Here is a 19,034-nt window from a genome sequence, read left to right as displayed (position 1 = left end):
TCCTTTGAGGCATGAGTCCCTAAAACCACATATTTCGATCCTTTGCAAACGCAACGAATCCATGTAATAAACTCTTTATATTTCACTATTTCACAAAATATACATTTTCTTAAAGGACCACAAATACGAATTTCAGTAAAACAAAGATAAACTCTGATACAAAGTGTAAAAGGAAACTCTGATACTTGATAAAAAGCCGGACAATCCAAAATACAAAATCAGAAACAAAAAACATAGTTTAGAAACACTGTTTATGAAAGCTCACTGCATAAAGAAATTCATACAACTTGAAGTATATATATGCAGAAAGGTGAATGTTTTCATTTATTTATTTGAAACACTCAGTTTATACACACAGAATACTTTTGCAAAAGAAAGACATTTTAAAGCACTTTACTTTACCCTTGTTCCCTTTGGCATTGCTGTTTCATCAACCAACAGGCAAAGAATATTACAAGCCACCAAGAGGACCGAAATGGACTACAACACAAAAAGTAAGCCATCAGTTCTGAATTTCAATTTTGTCAATACACATAACGTTAAAATCTAAGTAACCAACCAAATGTATGCTTCAGAATAGAGGAAAAGCAGTCAAGACCAAAACTCTACATATAAACCTGAAGTAATGAGACTATAAAAAACTCCAGAATAAATTCGTAAAAATTCTGCAAAGTACTATGATCTCAAAGCTTAAGAAAAAAGCTATTAATATAGATCCACTTATTAACCGATTTTACCAATTGGAACCCACAACTCCACATATTTAAAAAATGGTTGAAATGTTATCAGAACTAATTTAATAATATAATTTTCAGATCTTATCACAGAGTTTGATCAGGGTATCTGCAACACCTTGTCTCTTCTTAATTTTCAACTGAAACAAAGAATGAATTTCCTGCTTCTATGAGGAAACAGATAATCTTGAGGACTTTTCAAAATTACCATTAATTTCATTTTTTGCTCTATTGAGTTTTTACAAATAAAAGCGTAGACAGATTTTAATCCTGTTGATAGAAAACCAGTTTACCTGAAACCATTTAGCTGAGGGAGTTGCCATACACAAATGCTAAAGTAAATAAAAAATAATCTGCTTTATTTAACTAGGCAAATAAATTCTTACTGTCTCAATAAGAAGGAGAACCATAACAGCAGGATACACCAAGTTTCTTTCCCATGCTGAAGCCTTTTTGCGCCTCTCTATTAGAAGGAAAAACAAAATATAATAAAAGTTTCAGTAATTTCCAAAACTTCTCCCCAGATTCACATTTTCATTCCCTACTAATACAACCAGTATGTATTATTCTTACAAAAATTATCTTTTCCTAAAAACATAAATTATTTTTAATTTTCCTCCACACACTATAAAAATCAGAATTTTAAAATCAGTTTGCTACATTAAACAGCTCAATCCTGTGATGCTCAAATTTTAGCAACGTAAAGACGTTTCAATTATTGATGAAACATATTGTGGATATACAGCTTACTCTAAAAATACAGTAATATTTGTATTTCTTTTTTAAATTTACATATTATTATAATGATAGATTTACACACTGATAGAGATCTGGAAATATCAGGTAACATGAGTTAAGAATCCCCTCTAATCCCACATCCTAAAGGCAAACACTTCCAGTTTCCTAAAGGCTGGAAGCAAATCTCTGTTTCTAGTGACAAAGGTCTACTTTGTAACATACCAATCCTTACGTCATGAACAACTGGAAAAGATGGATCAAACTTAAATTTTTAAAAAGAAATGTGTATGAAGATGTCAGAGAGCTACCATAATAATGGAAATTGAAGTCATTCTAGCTTTTTCTGTAGATTCCAAAGGGATTTTTAAATAACTGATTATGATTTCTGCAAATAAAGTAGTTTACTTATTTTCCAAAAAAAAAAGGAGGGAAAATAAAGAAAAAGATTTAAGAGTAAAAAGGTCTAGCATATGTATAACTGGAGTCTGAGGAAATAAAAGAGAATGAGCAGATGCAATATTTGATGAGATGATGGCCAACAATTTCCCAAGTGGATGAAAGACATTAAGCCACACACTCATGAAGTGCCACAGATCTCAAGAAGGATAAATACAAAGAAATAAGACATTAAAAGGTAAGAATAACAGAAGATTACTTATCAGAAATAATACAAGTGAAAAGATAGTGGAGTGATATTTTGGAACATCATCATCTTTGAAAAGTCATTTTGTACACACACAAAACAACAACAACATAAAGTGAACAAATACGTGCTCATCCTCTCTCCAAACTAAAAGACATTCTTTATTAACGGCTTTGGACAGACTGAAAGCTTGTAACATAGAGATTTCACAATTTTAAAAAATATTCCAGACTACAGTAAAGTCTTTAATAAGAAACCAAGACCAATACATAAGTCAAGGAAAAAAATGTACAATACCTAATTTTGTCTTAAGAGTCTTTACATTGTCAAGTTCTTGTTCCAACTCCGTTATATTGTGTTCCACTGATGAAGACAGTCCTATCAAAAGCAAAAACATTTCAGAAACATAACAACAGAACCCCAGAACAGGCAGCCCTCACATTTAATGAAAATATAAAAAACACACTGCAAATCCAGATCACTAATAATGAAAACAAGGGCTGCTGTGACTCACAGAAAAGTACATCCATTTCTTTACTCCTTAAAACTTCCAAGTTCTTGCTGATTAAACACTACATGTTTCCTAGAAAATTTCTGACTCTGGTAAAATTCTTACTTGATCTATTATTAATTTTTCATTAATTACAAAAGCATCATGTGCTTATTATAAAAAGTGAAAGAAAATCAAGATCTCCTCCTCTTCATCCCACCTCCCTAATGCAACAACTGTCAAAAGCTTGGGTGAGGTTTTATTCACCTTCATGTACATACTCATAACATACATACAAATCATACTCATGATTTTTACTATGTATTTTATAAGAATGGGTCAAATCAGACATTATTTCACCACTTGCTTTCCTAGTTAATGATATGTCCACACTGACAGTCTCAACTTCTTAACAGCTGAATAATAATTCCAGAATATGGATGTCCTTCAGTTTTATTCAGAATTATTCCGTTTATGAATATTCAGGTTTTCCTCAATTTTTTGCCACTACAAACATTTTTCTATGAACATCCAGTACTTTCTGGTTCTATTATTTTTGTAGGACAGAGTCTCAAAATTCAGACTGCCGAGTCAAAGGATATGAGTATTTAGAGTTTTAAGAGATATTTAAAAGTTACTTCCCCCCCAAATATTGTGATATATTGTAATAAGTTATTATAATAATTTACATTTCTATGAACACTTTATTATAAAATATGCTTGATGTCAGATGATTTTGCCCAACTGTAGGCTAACATAAGTGCTCTGAGCACCCACTTAAGGTGGGCCAGGCTAAGCTGTGTTTGGTAGGTTAGATATTTTCAACTTATAATGGGTTTACCAGGACGTAACCCATCGTAAGTCAAGGAAGATCTGTGTTTTCCAATCTCTTCCCCAGCAGTGGATGTTGTAACTCTTGAATTTTTGCCAATATGATGGGTAAAAAATATTTTCCCATTGTTACTTTAACATGTACACCTTATTCATATTTTCTGCTTGATTCTTTAGTGGTTTGTATATGCCCATACTCTTTCTATTTTATCTGCTAAATTCTGAAATGGACAAATTTAAATCCCCCACTACAACTGTACTTTGACTGAATAGTTTTTTCTCCGTTTTTAAGAATTTTTTCATTATGCGTTTGTATTTGATAAGATTTGGGGGCTTCTCTAAGACTGTAACATGTTCCTTATGAATCACACCTTTTATCATTGCATCATGACCCTCAGTGTCTTTAATGCTTTTCTTTACATTCATCCCCCCCCCTTTCATATATCATTGTATTGGTAATTTTGGTTAGAGCAATATTCAATGCCTACATTATTACAATATAACTTCTGCCGCTTACCCATGTATGAACTATGATTAGCTTTCCTTTCTTCCATAACATTCTTCTTCCCACCCCCAGAATTAATCTTTTTTTTACATTTGCTTAGTTTTTTATGCATTTACTACTAGTTCGAAGCTAAACCTTCCTCCCAAATGTCTTTATTTCCTCCAGAAGCTTACAAAGAAAAGGTGAATGGGAGGCAATTTTTTTGAAACTATACAAGTCTGAATATGAAAGTTTGGTTAAACATAAATTATTTTTTTATATTTAAAAACTATAAATGAGGAATGAAAAGGCGTGTGGTTTACAGGGACTTAAACCCTCATCTTCCATAGCTGTCAGGTAACAGTTAACTTAATGCTGTAAAATCAAGAAATAGCAGGGGAACCTTTTTATTTAGTGTTTACGAGTTTATTATTCTTTATTAGTTAGTTCAAAATTAATTACCCTTCAGAATCGTGAAGTCACTGCTCCACCACCCCCCAGCTTCCAGTGTCAGCTCTGAGAAGTCTGAAGCTCTTCTTCCTCCTGGGCCTGAGTGTGAACTGCTTCTCATTCTCCCTGAGAGAACGTGTCGGCCTTTATCCCAGTGTCGGTGAGTCACTCTCATGTTCCATGTTGGGCACTGAGTGAGCACTTTCAATATCCAAGTTCTTGTCCTTTAGAGCTGAGAAATTTTCTTGATGTTGTCATTTCCTCCATCCCGTTTTCTCTCCTCTCCCCACTTGGAATTCTATTAGTTGGATGTTAGATCTCCTGAAATGGTCCTCTACTATTCTTAACTCTTCCCTATGGTTGTCATTGTTGACCTATTTTCTTTAACTTCCAATCTTTTGGATACATTATCATTTCTAAATTTCAAGAGGCCCCTTCTGTTCACTAGCTATTCCATTTTTAATGGAATCCTGGCCCTTCCCACGGATGCAATCTCAGTCTCTCCCAGGATACTGATGATAGGTTTTACTTTTTTCTTATCCTGTGCATATTCCGTCTCCCCTTAGTGTTCTTTATTGTTTGTTTGTTTGTTTTGGCCCCTACTTTCCCATGAGAGGTTTTTCTCTTAAGTATGATAAGGCTTAGTCATCTGTTCATATTTAAGAAGGAAGCACTAAAAATGATCATTTGAAACTCTAAGATTGCATGGGTGGCACCTGACAAGACTTCCTGTTGGGTAATCCATCTGGGTTTTTCATGGACACCCAACTGCTAGCAGGGTGTGACACTGTCCTGCTGGGTAGACCAGATTCCCCAGATAAGACTCTCTGATCTCCTTCTTGGGGTATTAAAGTTTGGCTGTCCAGGTAATGGGAGATGGGAGCTCACACATTTAGTCTGTAAGCACTCATCCCATCCTCCCCTCCCCCAATCTGTGCCCAGGCCACAGTCTCACTTTCTCTGGAGAATTACCCTCCCTCTACTGCTGAGGTGGGGAAGAGGCAGTGGTCCGGTACCCTGGATGGAGGGGAAAGAGGTGGGGATCAAATCGTTTCATAAGCAGGCTTTTCACCAATCCTCCTTATCTTAACTTGTTCCACTCTATCCCCACTTCCATAGGTGTCTGGTAGCACCACTTTGGGGGACTTTAGGGGATTCTGGAATATAAATCAAGCACAGATGGCTTAGGATTCAGCTTTCTTGGGTCTGCTAAATTAGTTACTTCTAAAATTCTCTCAGGTCTGCTAAATTTCAAAAATTTTTTATGGTTTTCTCCTCTCAAGTGTTCCTTCTTTTAGGTTTATGCTTCTCTGACCCTCAGTGTTCTCATCTGTGAAATGGGGGGGTATTATTAGGAGGCTTTCTGCTGAGTCAGAAAACTCAACTCGAAGTACCTTAAAAAATAAAACAATTTCATGTAATTGGAAGTATACACACAGAGTGGGCTTCAAAGTGGGTTTTCCAGCAGCTCAACAGTGACATCCAGGGACTGAATCCTGCCATCCCCAAGTTCGTCTGTTATGAAGACTGGTGCTTTCTTCTTTCATGTAATTTCATAATTTCTGTTTATTTTATTTTGTTCATTATTTCTTCTTTTCCTAGCAAGTGGAATTTCTATTTATTCTTTTACCCATGTTAATTTGACACTTCAGTGGTTACTTTCTCATTCTTAACACACGTACTTAGACTTAATGTTTTTTTCAACCTAACCCCACAGGGAAACCTTACTAGGTAACTTACCCCACACCAAGGTGAAGCTTTCACAACACTTTTTTAAAACCATTCTCTCACTGCTTTCCATTCACCCCTCCTAAGTCCTGGCCTGTGCTGAGACTGTTTTAAAACTATTTAGTTTGAGATTATTACTAAAGTTTTCCAGTGATATGGAAGCCACCATATCCTTAATGACTAGAATAGTACCTAGTTACTAAATATACAGCTATAAAATGAATAAATAAATGAATGTCTTTTTGTGCCCTAATAGATATATGACATCTTTGGAAATATATGAGTTTTTAATTGCAATCTTCCCTGCCCCCCTAAGACTACTAAGATTATTTAATAATCCTTAACAGGTTATAAAAGGGAAGTTTGATGTTGGTCTCTCTCTCCTATGTAAGTAATTTTTCTATGTGAAAGCCTGTAAATCTTTTTTATTATTATCATCATTATTCTTGGAATTCGTGAGTCATATAACTCTGGATCTGTTTATTTCCTGCTTAATAATCTTGCCTATGACTCTGTGACCTTTTTAATGTACACTCAAGTCTTTCCTCAGCTCACTGACAAGTTCTTCTATTATTTATTTACTTTTTTCTACTTGTTCTTTTTTCTTCTCCTAGATGTCTATTACTTAGACTAGGTATATTAGCTCTGTAGTCCATGTCTATTATTTCATTAGTGATTTCCTTCTCTTTGTTCTTTTGTCCTGTGACATGAAATAGTTCTTCCACTTGATTCTACCAGATGATTAATTCAATTTTCAGAAGGACTGTATTATTCTTCTATTGCTACTGTAACAAATCACCACAAACTTAGTGGCTTACAGCAATACAAATGTATTATCTTACAGTTCTGGAGGTCAGAAGTCTAAAATCAAGGTGTCAGCAGGACTGTGTTCCTTCTGGGGACTCCAGGGGAGAATCTGCTTGTCTTCTCCAGCTTCTGGAGGCTGCCAGAACTCCTCGGCTCATGGTCCCTTTTTCACATCACTCCACCCTCCGCTTCCACGGCCACATTTCCTTCTCTGACCCTCCTGCCTCATCTTTCACTTATAACAATGCTGTGGGACTTCCCTGGTGGCACAGTGGTTAAGAATCCGCCTGCCAATGAAGGGGACACGGGTTCGAGCCCTGAAGCAAGATCTCGCGGAGCCGCAGAGCAACTAAGCCCATATGCCACAACTATTGAGCCTGCACTCTAGAGCCTGCGAGCCACAACTACTGAGCCTGCGTGCCACAACTACTGAGCCTGGCGCCACAACTACTGAAGTCCACGCGCCTAGAGCCCGTGCTCCGCAACAAGAGAAGCCACCACAATGAGAAGCCCGTGCACCGCAACAAAGAGTAGCCCCTGCTCTCCGCAACTAGAGAAAGCCCACACGCGGCAATGAAGACCCAACACAGTCATAAATAAATAAATAAATAAATTTATTTTTTAAAAAAAACAATGTTGTGATGACACCGGGCCTGTCAGATCACCTAGAATAATCTCGAGACCCCCCCTCGCTTAATCACACTGCAAAGTCCCTTTTGCCATGTAAGGGGTCACGTTTACAGGCTCTTGGGGTTAGGACTTGGGTACCTTCGTGCGACACTATTCTGTCTACCACAAGGACTATCACATCTTTTGTCTACTGAATTTTTAATGTTTTTCCCACATTCTAGGCAATCCTTTTTCTACTCTAATTATATCTCTTTGAAAATTGGTATTTACTTTTGGGGGCTAATTACAAATTCTTATTTGTCTCTCCCATTAGTTAACTTCAATTGGAATCACACTTTCTCACTATTCATCTTGGCCTTCGTCACTCAGTCCTAAGCGAATGGTAACTTTTCTGTATCTGCCACTATTCTTCCCTTCACACCTACTCAGCGCACACAGTCGCTCAAACAGTGACAAAACACCTGGAGGGCCCAGTAATTTTTGTTCTTGGGGAGTACGGATGAACTGACCAGAAATACTGACTCAGGAGAAAGACAACTCAGTGCTCTGGCATCTCTCAAGATACAAACAGTGCTCCTTTCTCAAAGGGAGAAATACTGAAGGGAGGATTCAGGCCAACAACCCAAGGCAGCAGGGTACAAATGCACTAAGCCCTCTTGTGGAATCACAAAACTTCAGTCTTACCCCAGGTTTCTAAAAAAGGTAAGTATTCGCCACTGCATTTCCTTTCTCGCTTCCGTCCATCGCTAAAGAGAGAGAAATCCAATATTCTCTCTTTTGGAGAACCTGAGGTCTTGCAAGCACTGAAACGTTATACACTATTTCCATGAGCTCATGAGTTTCATCATTTTACTTGCCAGTATATAGTTTATAAAAGAACAGGGGTAAAGATAGTATAGATGTATTCAGGTAGTGTGACCCAAAACTACTAAACTTTGACTACAAATTTAGCAGCCAAAACAAAAAGAGAAACATTTAAGTTACAGAATTAATGGATATTTCTGTATAACAAAGAGATTTACAGTAAGATGGCATAGCATTATAAGATTTTCAAGTATCTTTGAATATAATAGTCTTAGAGATAAGTATATTTTACTTTTTATCTCATTTCTTTACAAATTATACGGTATGTATCTGTAGTTAATGCTCATTTAACTTCTATATCTGATAAATTACAAATACAATTCCAAACTACATTTCATTCCCTATACTTGTGAAGAAAAGCATTATTCCAGTAACCAGTTCACTGTTAGAAAAAATAATCTGATGAATATTCAGAATTTTGAAAGAGAATCAGAGTAGACAGTATTCCTGCTGCCAATGTAAAATTAAGTGAAAAGACATAAATGCCTACTTTGTGGGTGTGATGTCTACAAAGCTCAATACAGATGTCTAGACTAATCAATGTTTTCAAAGGAAAATAACTAAAGTGATATTTCTGTAACACTGTGTGTTTATTTTTTGGTGACACAATGCTAGGCACACAATGCGTAGTTAATAAACACTGACTGAGTTGCATACTAAAATCAAGAATACATTCTTATTGTCCTCAAAGAAATTACGCCTTTTTTAAATGACTAGATTCATCTGGAATAACACAATTTTCAAAGACACCACCATCCTTTACTGTATATCTCACTACCTAACTGAGAAAAGTAAGCTTGTTTGGGCGGAATATTCCATTATAAATGACTGGAAGGAAATGATGGCTCTTGTAAGGAATCATGATACACTGCAAAGAATTCTGGAATGTTACACAAATTTAAGCGGCAGCGACAAAATGATCAAAATATCCTAAAGAACTGTATTATCATTACTTTACTTCAAAATGAATCTAAAATATTCAATGTCAGCATTGTCTAGTCAATAAGTCAAACTGGTAGACAAAACCTGTTTGGACTAGTCATGAAAAATAAAAAGGGATTCGCCAAGAAAACCACAAAGCAGCTCATTTAAGGTCAATTTAACGGTATTATTCTGTTTTCCTTCCAGCCTCAACATAAGACTTCACTACCTCAAAGGAAATTGTAAGAGTATCTATTTGCATTCCCCCTAGGTGACTGGCAGTTCACCACCAATTAGTTCAAAATTACACTGTTACTAGCATGCAATAAAAACAACACCTTTCATCTTTCTTACACAGGTAAGAATACCTTCAGAGCCAATAACTTTGATCAAATGAGTATTTTTGATCCTGCCCCACCCATCTCTTTGGATTCAGGAAAACTAATAGCTGAAGGCAACTTTTCCCAGCTTTATTCTTAAACTGAAAAACTAGTGTGGTATTGAAAATATTTTGCTTGCAAGATAACATAATTTCCCAAAGTCCAGCACTTCTTCAATAATTAAGCTGTCCTTACACCTTTTCTTTTTTTTTTTTTAGATATTTATTTATTTATATTTGGCTGTGTGGGGTCTTCTTTGCTGCACGCGGGCTTTCTCTAGTTGCGGTGAAGCAGGGGCTACTTCTTCGTTGCACTGTGCAGGCTTCTCACTGCGGTGGCTTCTCTTGTTGTAGAGCATGGGCTCTAGAGCGCAGGCTCAGTAGTTGTGGCGCACGGGCTTAGTTGCTCCGCAGCATGTGGGATCTTCCCAGACCAGGGCTCGAAACCATGTCCCCTGCATTGGGCAGGTGTATTCTTAACCACTGCGCCACCAGGGAAGCCCACACTTTTTCTTAATACGTAAGAGAGCCTTAACTGACATGCATTCATATGTTAAAGGACAGACACTAATTATTTAATATAAAATATATAATGTTGTATTTTTAAAAACAAACATAAATCTCCAACTGGGTATGTAAACAATTCAAAGAATATGAAGCAATAAAACAATCTCCCTAAACAATTCAGGACCATAAACAATTCAGTGTCCTAAACTTAGTCCCATAATGAATACTACTTGGAAATAGATACCTCTAGTATAAACATTATTTTTTCATTTAACTTTTAAATTTAGCATATAGCCAAAAGAAAGCTGATTAGAAAATTTGTTATCTAAGTAACTCTTTAAAATTTTCATTATACTTAGTACTTTAAATTGACCAAAGTTATTTCTATCACCAAGAATGTGAAGTCACTCAAGTACTTTTAATTATTTCTAGTCACTTAGACAAACAAGTTAGTTGTTAAAGCCCAAGACTCCTAATAATTCATAGAATGAACAGTCTCCATCCCCTAAGCAAACACCAATTACTGTACACCATAAAGCCACTGATAATTAGACAGACCCCAGAAAGCTTTTGAAAACTGAAGCCTGGCATGAACTCTCTAAAGCATCTATTTGGGCATGAACAAATACTACTACTATCTACAGAGGAGATAGACAACTCGCATACTCAAAAACTCTATTTCTATTCCATTTGCAGTGCTAACATTTGTTAAAATAATAGTTTCCATTTACTTCTAACACATCCACAAAAATATGGCTAATTATAGAACCAAGTAATATGAGACTTTTGATATTCAACACAATTTTGAAAATGCAAAATACTTTTTTTTTTTTTTTTTTTGCAGTACGCGGGCCTCTCACTGCTGTGGCCTCTCCCGTTGCAGAGCACAGGCTCCGGATGCACAGGCTCAGCGGCCATGGCTCACGGGCCCAGCCGCTCCGCGGCATGTGGGATCTTCCCGGACCGGGGTACGAACCCGCATCCCCTGCATCGGCAGGCGGACTCTCAACCACTGCGCCACCAGGGAAGCCCACAAAATACTTTGATTATAAAAGACCACAAGCAAGATGGAGTGTATTAAACAATCAGCTTTAGGAACATTATATGAAGCTATGTACAATTAAAGTAATGGTTTGGGGGCTTCCCTGGTGGCACAGTGGTTGAGAATCTGCCTGCTAATGCAGAGGACACGGGTTCGAGCCCTGGTCTGGGAGGATCCCACACGCCGCGGAGCGACTAGGCCTGTGAGCCACAACTACTGAGCCAGCGCGTCTGGAGCTTGTGCTCCGCAACAAGAGAGGCCGCGATAGTGAGAGGTCCGCGCACCGTGATGAAGAGTGGCCCCCGCTTGCCACAACTAGAGAAAGCCCTCGCATAGAAACGAAGACCCAACACAGCAAAAATAAATTAATTAATAAACTCCTACCCCCAACATCTAAAAAAAAAAAAGATTTTAAAGTAATGGTTTGGCCTTTTTTTTTCTACTTTAGCTATAAGTTATTGGTAGATCTTAAGCTAGATAAGATGTTAAGATTATTTTATATGTGCTACTCTCGGGAACACCATCCTCCACAGAAGTGTGGTTGAACAAGCAGCTCATACGCATTAATTCATCTTCTGCTAACAAATCTGGATCATCTATACAGAGTATCTCTTTCTCTAAATTTCAGAGAATATATGCTACTTAACTCTTAAATTATTCTATAGTTTGTTATTACAAAGTATTCCTCATCTACTAATACTGTATCTTCAGCCAATTCATTTCATCCCTTCATCATCTCATTATCTGGGTCATATTTTATTGTCATGAAAAGTGATTATATGGCCCAAGAAACTGAACAAATTGTAACAAGGTGTCTCTCACAGTTTCAGACCCTTGGACCCAAATTTTGATATCTTATTAGAAACCGTTTAATTAGTATTACCAGTAGAATTAATACTCTTTTCTGTTAGTTCATGAAGTCAAGATATTACTAAATATTTTCTTCTATCACAGTATTGCCCAAAAAAGGGCCATTCAGTGTCTAAATCTTTGCTATGTATGTTCTTGATGAAAGCTGATACTTGATCACCTTCAGCCGTCTAAGCCCAAACAGTTCTCGAAGTGGGCCAGAGTCTGCTAAATCTGAGACAGTCTCACTTCAGTGGTATAACCAACAGAATAACCATTGCTGGCCTACAGAAGAATGCCTAAGGAAAGTCAAGATGAAAGTAACGTAGCGGACGTGAGATAAAACCCAACATAAGCCTCCTTATACCATTAAAGGCGCTATTGTGAAAGACCTCATATAGCTGACTGTCTTGCCAATGACTGGGAAAGCTTCCCGCAGGATCTAGAGCTCCAAAGCAAGCGTGGGCTGCCCGGCAAACCCAGCTTTGTTACGAACAGCAAGATTCAAGCGCTGATGGTGACAAAGTGCTTCTGACAGGTCACTTAGTTCCACAAAAAATTCAGATATGTCGCTTTTTTCAATCCTTTACCTTTCAGAATACAAAGGTACTGCAACATGACACTCAGCAAAAATGAAACAAGTACATCTTCTATGCTCTTAAAAATAAAGAATCAATATCAACTTCAATAGAAAAAGCTTTAAAAAAAAGATCAGAACGAAGCAGGAAAGTAACCGCCACCGAAAGTGATATACTAACTCTTTATCGTGAAGATGAAAACAGTACCTAACAAAACCGAATTGAATCACTAAGTTCAAAGGATATAATATTTTAAAATAAATTACATTAAAAGAACTGTGAAGGGTGTGAACTTAAACAACAAAAAATAATTCCTATTCATTACGGTGCTTCTAAAGGTACCCAGTACACCCATAGGCTATACACACAAAAGCTAATTATTTCAATTAATGCCGTTGCATAACTTAAACACTTAAACAGGCTAATGATAAATATATAACTTTATCCTGGGAAGGAAAGATTTTCTACCACGATTAATGTAATGAGACTTCCTGGAGTAGAAATGAATTGTGACTGCTCCCATTTCCTGGGTTAACAATAGGGGAAAATCACCTTACTTCTGCTTCTTTACTAACACCCAGCACACACGGTCCTCCAGCCCCTCAATCTTGGTTTGTCTCCAGAGGTCTCTACTATGGGCTTTCCTAAATACTCTTCCATGTGATTGTCTTTTATGCTGTCACCAAATTTTACTTCTTCCTTCTTCACATCTATGGTAAAATGACAACCATCCACCATGTGTGTTTTTCATCTTTCCATTTACATATGCAACAAGGATTTACTACCAACCCACCACATGTCTGGCAGTATCAGAGGATCAGGAAGAAAATAAGCAAAACTCCCTGCCCTGTGGCGTTCCTGTTCCAGGTGGAGAGATGGGCAGTATATGAAAAGTGAGCAGCATGTCAGCGACTGGGAAGTGCCATAGAAACGATAAAGCAGGAAGGGGGAAAGAAGTGCCAGGGTGGAGGGGGCCTGGCACTACGAAATCACAGCCTCACGCTCACAGCGTGGGAAAGCCCACGGAGAAGGGGACCATTAGGTAAAGACCTGAAAGGCAGGAGGCAGAGGCGGGGCAGGCCGCATGAGAAAAGAACAGCAAGGAGACTGCAGGAGAGGAAGCCAGAGGATGCAGAAGCTACAGACCGGAGCCAACAAGTGAGATCTGACTTACATTTTCAAGCGTTCTCCTTGACTCACAAGGCCAAAGATGCAGGGAGCCCACCAGGAAACTACAGAATCTAACCAAGAGGTGACTGGCCACTCAAACCAGAGCGGTGACAGTACAAGGGGTGAGGCGCGGTCAGATGCTGGAGAGGTTTGAAGCGAGAGCTGACAGCTTTGCGAAGGAACCCACTTGGGAATTAAGAGAAAGAGACGCCGAGATATTAGCCTGAGCACCTGGACGAATGGATTTGCCACCTACAGGGATGGGTCCACTCTGACAGAGGCGGAATTAGCTGATCCTGGACTAGATATGTTCAAGATGCCAATTAGCCCAGTGGAGTGTCTACTAGGCAGCTGGATCTACACAGTTGGAGGTCAGCAGCACACAGGTGGTATAAAGCCATGCGGCCAAAGGACACAACCAGAGGAGGGCAGGCAAACAGAAAAGAGAAGTTTAAGGACCGAGGCATGAGGCTGTCCCGTGTGAAGAAGGAATGGACACAGAGAAAACCAGCAAAGCAGACTGAGAAGCAGCAGCCCATTAAATGGAAGGACAAGGAAAGTGTAGCAAACTGAAAACCAAGTGGAATAAAACAATTTCAAGGAGAGGGGAGTGTAAGACGAGGACTCTGAACTTGGGGCCAACCTGGCACCAGCACTTCAGTAGAGTCGTGGAGGCAGAAGTGAGTTCAAAGCCAAATGTTCAAAGCACAGAAATGAAGCCAACAAGAATACAACCCTTGGGAGTTCCGCTCTAAAAGTGGGAAAGCAATGAGGTGGTGAGCTGGAGCAGGTAAGAGGTCAAGACAGATTGATTTGCTTTCCTTCCTTCTGAGGAAAGAAAAATTTGTATTCTAAGGCAAGTCAAGGAAAATTTTAACACAAGAAGTTTTCTCTGCCCTTTGGCCGCCTCTCTCCCCACACTGTGCACCACGTATCTGCACTATGCATTGACCACACGGCCCCATCCGCAGAAAACCTGCTCAACCATAAAGAGCAACGTTCTCCTGGCACCAACAAGACGACTCCTTAGGAGACAACCTTCCTTCTTAACCCTCTAAAGGACCGCAATGACCCACTACCCACTACTCACTTTGTATGTGTAGGTCTGGATTGTATAAACTGTTGATAATACGTCATTTAATGCACAGCCCTCTGTCTCAAAAACTCACACAACTGTGCTTTCACCTCTAAGAGGAGGACCGGTTCTTGGAGTTTTCTGAGAGACTGTTCCCAAGTTATAATCCTCAATTTGGTTTGAATAAAATTTTCCATTTCTTTCTTAGATCAACTGATTAGTTTTTCATCGACACTTCCTTCCTTTCCTTCCTCTCTTTCACTTGGTCTTTCATTCTGCTGAGAAAAATCACAGTAATTCTCTATGCTGATGGAAATGATCCACTTGGTGAAAAACTGATTCTGTAAGAGAAATGTAGAACGGCTAGAGTTCTGTCCTAGAATCAGTGAGAAGGGACAGAATCCAGTGCAACAGGGGAGGGCCAACCGTAGCCAGAAGCAGGGACAATGCAGCCACAGTGTAAGGAGAAAAGGCAGCACAAGCAGGGGCAGCTACAGGTAGGTGGATCCACACAAAGGGAAACGCTCGTGCAAGTTGTGTCATAATTGCTTCTATTTTCTCAAGAAAATAGGAAGCAAAGTTATCACCTGAGAGTGACAGTGAAGACGGTCTGAGAAAAGAGAAGATATAAATAGTCATCAAGGAGAACCTATGGTCATGCACATAAAGAAAGGCCAGGCAGTCATGGTCAGAGGTGAACAGACGTGAGTGCAGAGGACATCCAGAGCTGGCTGGAAGCAAGGCTGCAGTCTCGCCAGGCATGAGTACAACAGAGTGAGAGGGAAAGGGGACTGAGGGTGCACGTGAGGGACCGGTTATAACGACGGCCCAGGAATTTAAACTGTGACAAAGCAAGGGTATGATGGAAAAGGGTGGGGCTGGTAATGAAAAGTTATTAGGATAAATAAATGACACGTTAAGTCTCAATACTGAAGAACTGTGGGAAGTGAGCTGGAAAAATCAGAGCTGGAGAGGAGGACGACTGATTCTGAGATTATGCAAGAACTTGAGCTCCCGCTCATGACAAGGCCTGCGTTACAATCCCAGGCAATAAGCAGCTGAGGGAGATCGTTGGAAGAGAGAGGTCAAGGAGCTCCCAGAGTACTGGGACACTGAAACCACCAAGAATTATGACAGGTGTTGTAGAGAGAATGATCATGAATGAGGAGATAAAACAACAGCCTCCAGGAGGGCGCAGGAACAGCCTGGGGTGGGAGGGGTGCCTGAAAAGGGGAGAAGGCGTCAATCAGGTCAAGGTCCAAAGACGCGAGATCCCAAGTGTCTGAAAGAGAGCAAGAGGAGGCCAGCCAAGGCTGTGGGGAAACAGAGCCCCACCGAGGGAGCTCCCGAGGAAGCACGGTTCTTCACGCAAGAGGGCAAAGGCTGAGCATCCAGGCTTCTGCTGCCGAGTGAGCGCTCAGCTCCAAGTGCTAAAGCAGAAGGTTCACGAGCTAGGGGACAGTGGGAAATTGGGGCAGAAAAGGGACAAAGAGAGACATGGGGAACACAGAGTCTGAGATGCAAAGAACTGCATACCCCAGGCTCCTCATGCCAACCGGCAGAAAGGGGCAAAGAGCAAAACGCACCCATTATCCCTGCGGGTTCCAAGTGCTGAGAGTGGGAAGGCACAGGAGTCTTGCCAGAGCCGCACGAGCTCTGGGGACGTCACTTTACTCTTGCCAGGGTAGGTGGACGTGAGGGAAGGGGGCTTGGCCAGATGGCGTGGCGCTCGGGCTCCCTCCCGCTCCAGGATCCCATACAGCTCCCCTCCATTTCTTTCCAAGTCTTTCAGCGCTGGACACAACCTTCACAGAGTCTCACCATTTCTTTTCCTGTTCTTCAGTTAACTAGTCCATGATCTTGAGACTCAGCTTCTAAATTCACCTGCACAATGTCTGGTGCTTAGAAGAAGATGTGCAGTAAACAGAAAAGGGAGGAGAAAGAGTGGAGCAGACTGGTAACAGGACGGCTTCTTTATAACAGTATACCCGTTAGCTTTATTTTATTACTGTATTTTATGAAATAACAATAATATTAACAAGAACAAAACCTCTAGCACCATCAAGGGTCAATGAGAAGCAACGGAGAAGTCACAGGCAGGCAGCCCATCCTAAAGCTACACTGATAACTTAAACACCAGGCATGAAAACCCAACTCCAGGGATATAATAACAACCACAACAAGTCATCTTATCGTCCAGAAAAAATGGTGTTAGTCCCCCAGTAAAGCACCTCTTGATATTAAGTATCATGTTTTTTCCAGATAACTGTAAAGCTGGGATCAGAGCAAACCATGCAGATGTTCCCAAGATTCAAGATTCATGCGATGCGCGTCACAGCCCACACAAACCAAGAAAGCACACTCAATGTGCCCTTAGCAAACACCATCACAAATCCTGGGGTGAATCACTGCTGTAATCTGTATTTTTAAAAATCTTTTACTCTATTCTGCAATTCTTTTTAATAGCCCAGAGTAAAAAAGTTAAAACTTCACTTTTTAAAAATAATTTAAAATATAAAATAACTGTTACAACAAAATACACTTGACACAGTACTAAATAAAATCCCTGTGGGGCTTCCCCACAGGGTGGCACAGTGGTTAAGAATCCGCCTGCCAGTGCAGGGGACACGGGTTCGAGCCCTGGTCCGGGAAGATCCCACATGCCGCGGAGCAACTAAGCCCGTGCGCCACAACTACCGAGCCTGTGCTCTAGAGCCCACATGCCACAACTACTGAAGCCCGTGTGCTGCAACTACTGAAGCCCGTGCTCTGCAACAAGAGAAGCCACCGCAACAAAGCGCACGCACTGCAAGGAAGAGTAGCCCCCACTCACCGCAAATAGAGAAAGCCTGTGCGCAGCAACAAAGACCTAATGTGGCCAAAAATAAATAAATTAAAATAAAATAAAATCCATGGGATGATTTCCATTACTAACCTCCCATGATCTATATTTTCTTAAAAAATAGCAAATCATAAAATACAGTTTTGTTCCATCTTGGTTTTTTCCTCTGCACATACTGATAAATATACTTTACTGAAGCTCACAATTCTTAGGCTATGTTAGTCAAAATGTCCATTTTGCCATAGAACGCTTTATGTTACAAGCCTATTATTTTCTACCTGAAACAGTCCATAGTGCTAACCAACAGCAAACAGCAAAACTATAGCATTTATCCCAACAAAGAGTCTCACTGGAAAGATTTTAATGACAACCTACCAACAGAGCAGTCAGAAGTAGTGCATGGCTTCCCAAAACGGCAGAAAATAAAATTACACTTGGCATTAGCTATCATACCATCCTTAATCCTCTACAAACTATAACATTATTGTGCCAGCTGGAGAGTTTTGTTTATTTTGGCTTTGCCTCATTATATAATACCTTAAACTTCTGGCAAGTATTTCCTTTCCAATTTCTTTTCTTTTTTTTAATAAATTTATTTATTTATTTATTTATTTATTTATTATCTATGGCTGTGTTGGGTCTTCGTTGCTGTGCGCAGGCTTTCTCTAGTTGCAGCGAGCAGGGGCTACTCTTCTTTGCGGTGCTCAGGCGTCTCATTGCAGTGGCTTCTCTTGTTGCGGAGCACAGGCTCTAGGCGAACGGGCTCAGTAGTTGTGGCTCGCAGGCTCTAGAGCACAGGCTCGGTAGTTGTGGCCCACAGGTTTAGTTGCTCCGCGGCATGTGGGATCTTCCCGGACCAGGGCTTGAACCCGTGTCCCCTGCACTGGCAGGCGGATTCTTAGCCACTGTGCCAGCAGGAAAGTCCTTTAGATATAACGAACCACTTTTGATGTGAGGAGACAAGGATCTAGAAAGATTCTGGAGGGACTTTTTTTCCCCATTGCTGAAGGACAAAGTGAGAAAAGCCTGTATGTGGAAGTTTGTTTTGATTAGACTTAATTCAAATTCTTTAATTCACAGAGCAGTGTGTTTTACCCTCCCTAGATCTTAGCCTCCTGAGCTGTAAGGCAGAACCAGTATACATCTAGGCTGACACAGAAGCCCCACGTACTGCAGGAGGCAGCTGGACATGTATTCTCTATGATTCAGGCATGTTTTATTACACAGCGGCATGATTACCTAACTAAGACAAATTCATTATAATATTAACTA

The 19,034-nt window shown here is 39.7% G+C and overlaps 1 protein-coding gene across 8 annotated transcripts in view; it reads right to left on the bottom strand.

The window, feature by feature from the left end:
- Positions 1-19,034, bottom strand: part of LMBR1 (limb development membrane protein 1) — a 160,728-nt gene that overhangs the window by 57,001 nt on the left and 84,693 nt on the right. For 7 of the 8 annotated variants that reach the window (XM_027101379.1, XM_027101381.1, XM_027101380.1 and 4 more), the window contains 3 exons: positions 2,413-2,493; positions 1,121-1,197; positions 403-480 (listed from right to left, as the gene is read on the bottom strand). In XM_027101379.1, coding sequence (XP_026957180.1) covers positions 403-480; positions 1,121-1,197; positions 2,413-2,493 — 236 coding nt within the window. The remainder of the gene's footprint in view (positions 1-402; positions 481-1,120; positions 1,198-2,412; positions 2,494-19,034) is intronic. The other variant, XM_027101382.1, reaches the window with a different exon arrangement.

This window comes from Aethalodelphis obliquidens, unplaced genomic scaffold (assembly GCF_003676395.1).
Source record: "Aethalodelphis obliquidens isolate GAN/ISIS:26980383/991018 unplaced genomic scaffold, ASM367639v1 scaffold5, whole genome shotgun sequence".
In the NCBI taxonomy this organism is placed as follows: domain Eukaryota; kingdom Metazoa; phylum Chordata; class Mammalia; order Artiodactyla; family Delphinidae; genus Aethalodelphis; species Aethalodelphis obliquidens.
Note: the sequence above shows the minus strand (reverse complement) of the source record. Positions and strands in the feature narration are given on the sequence as shown.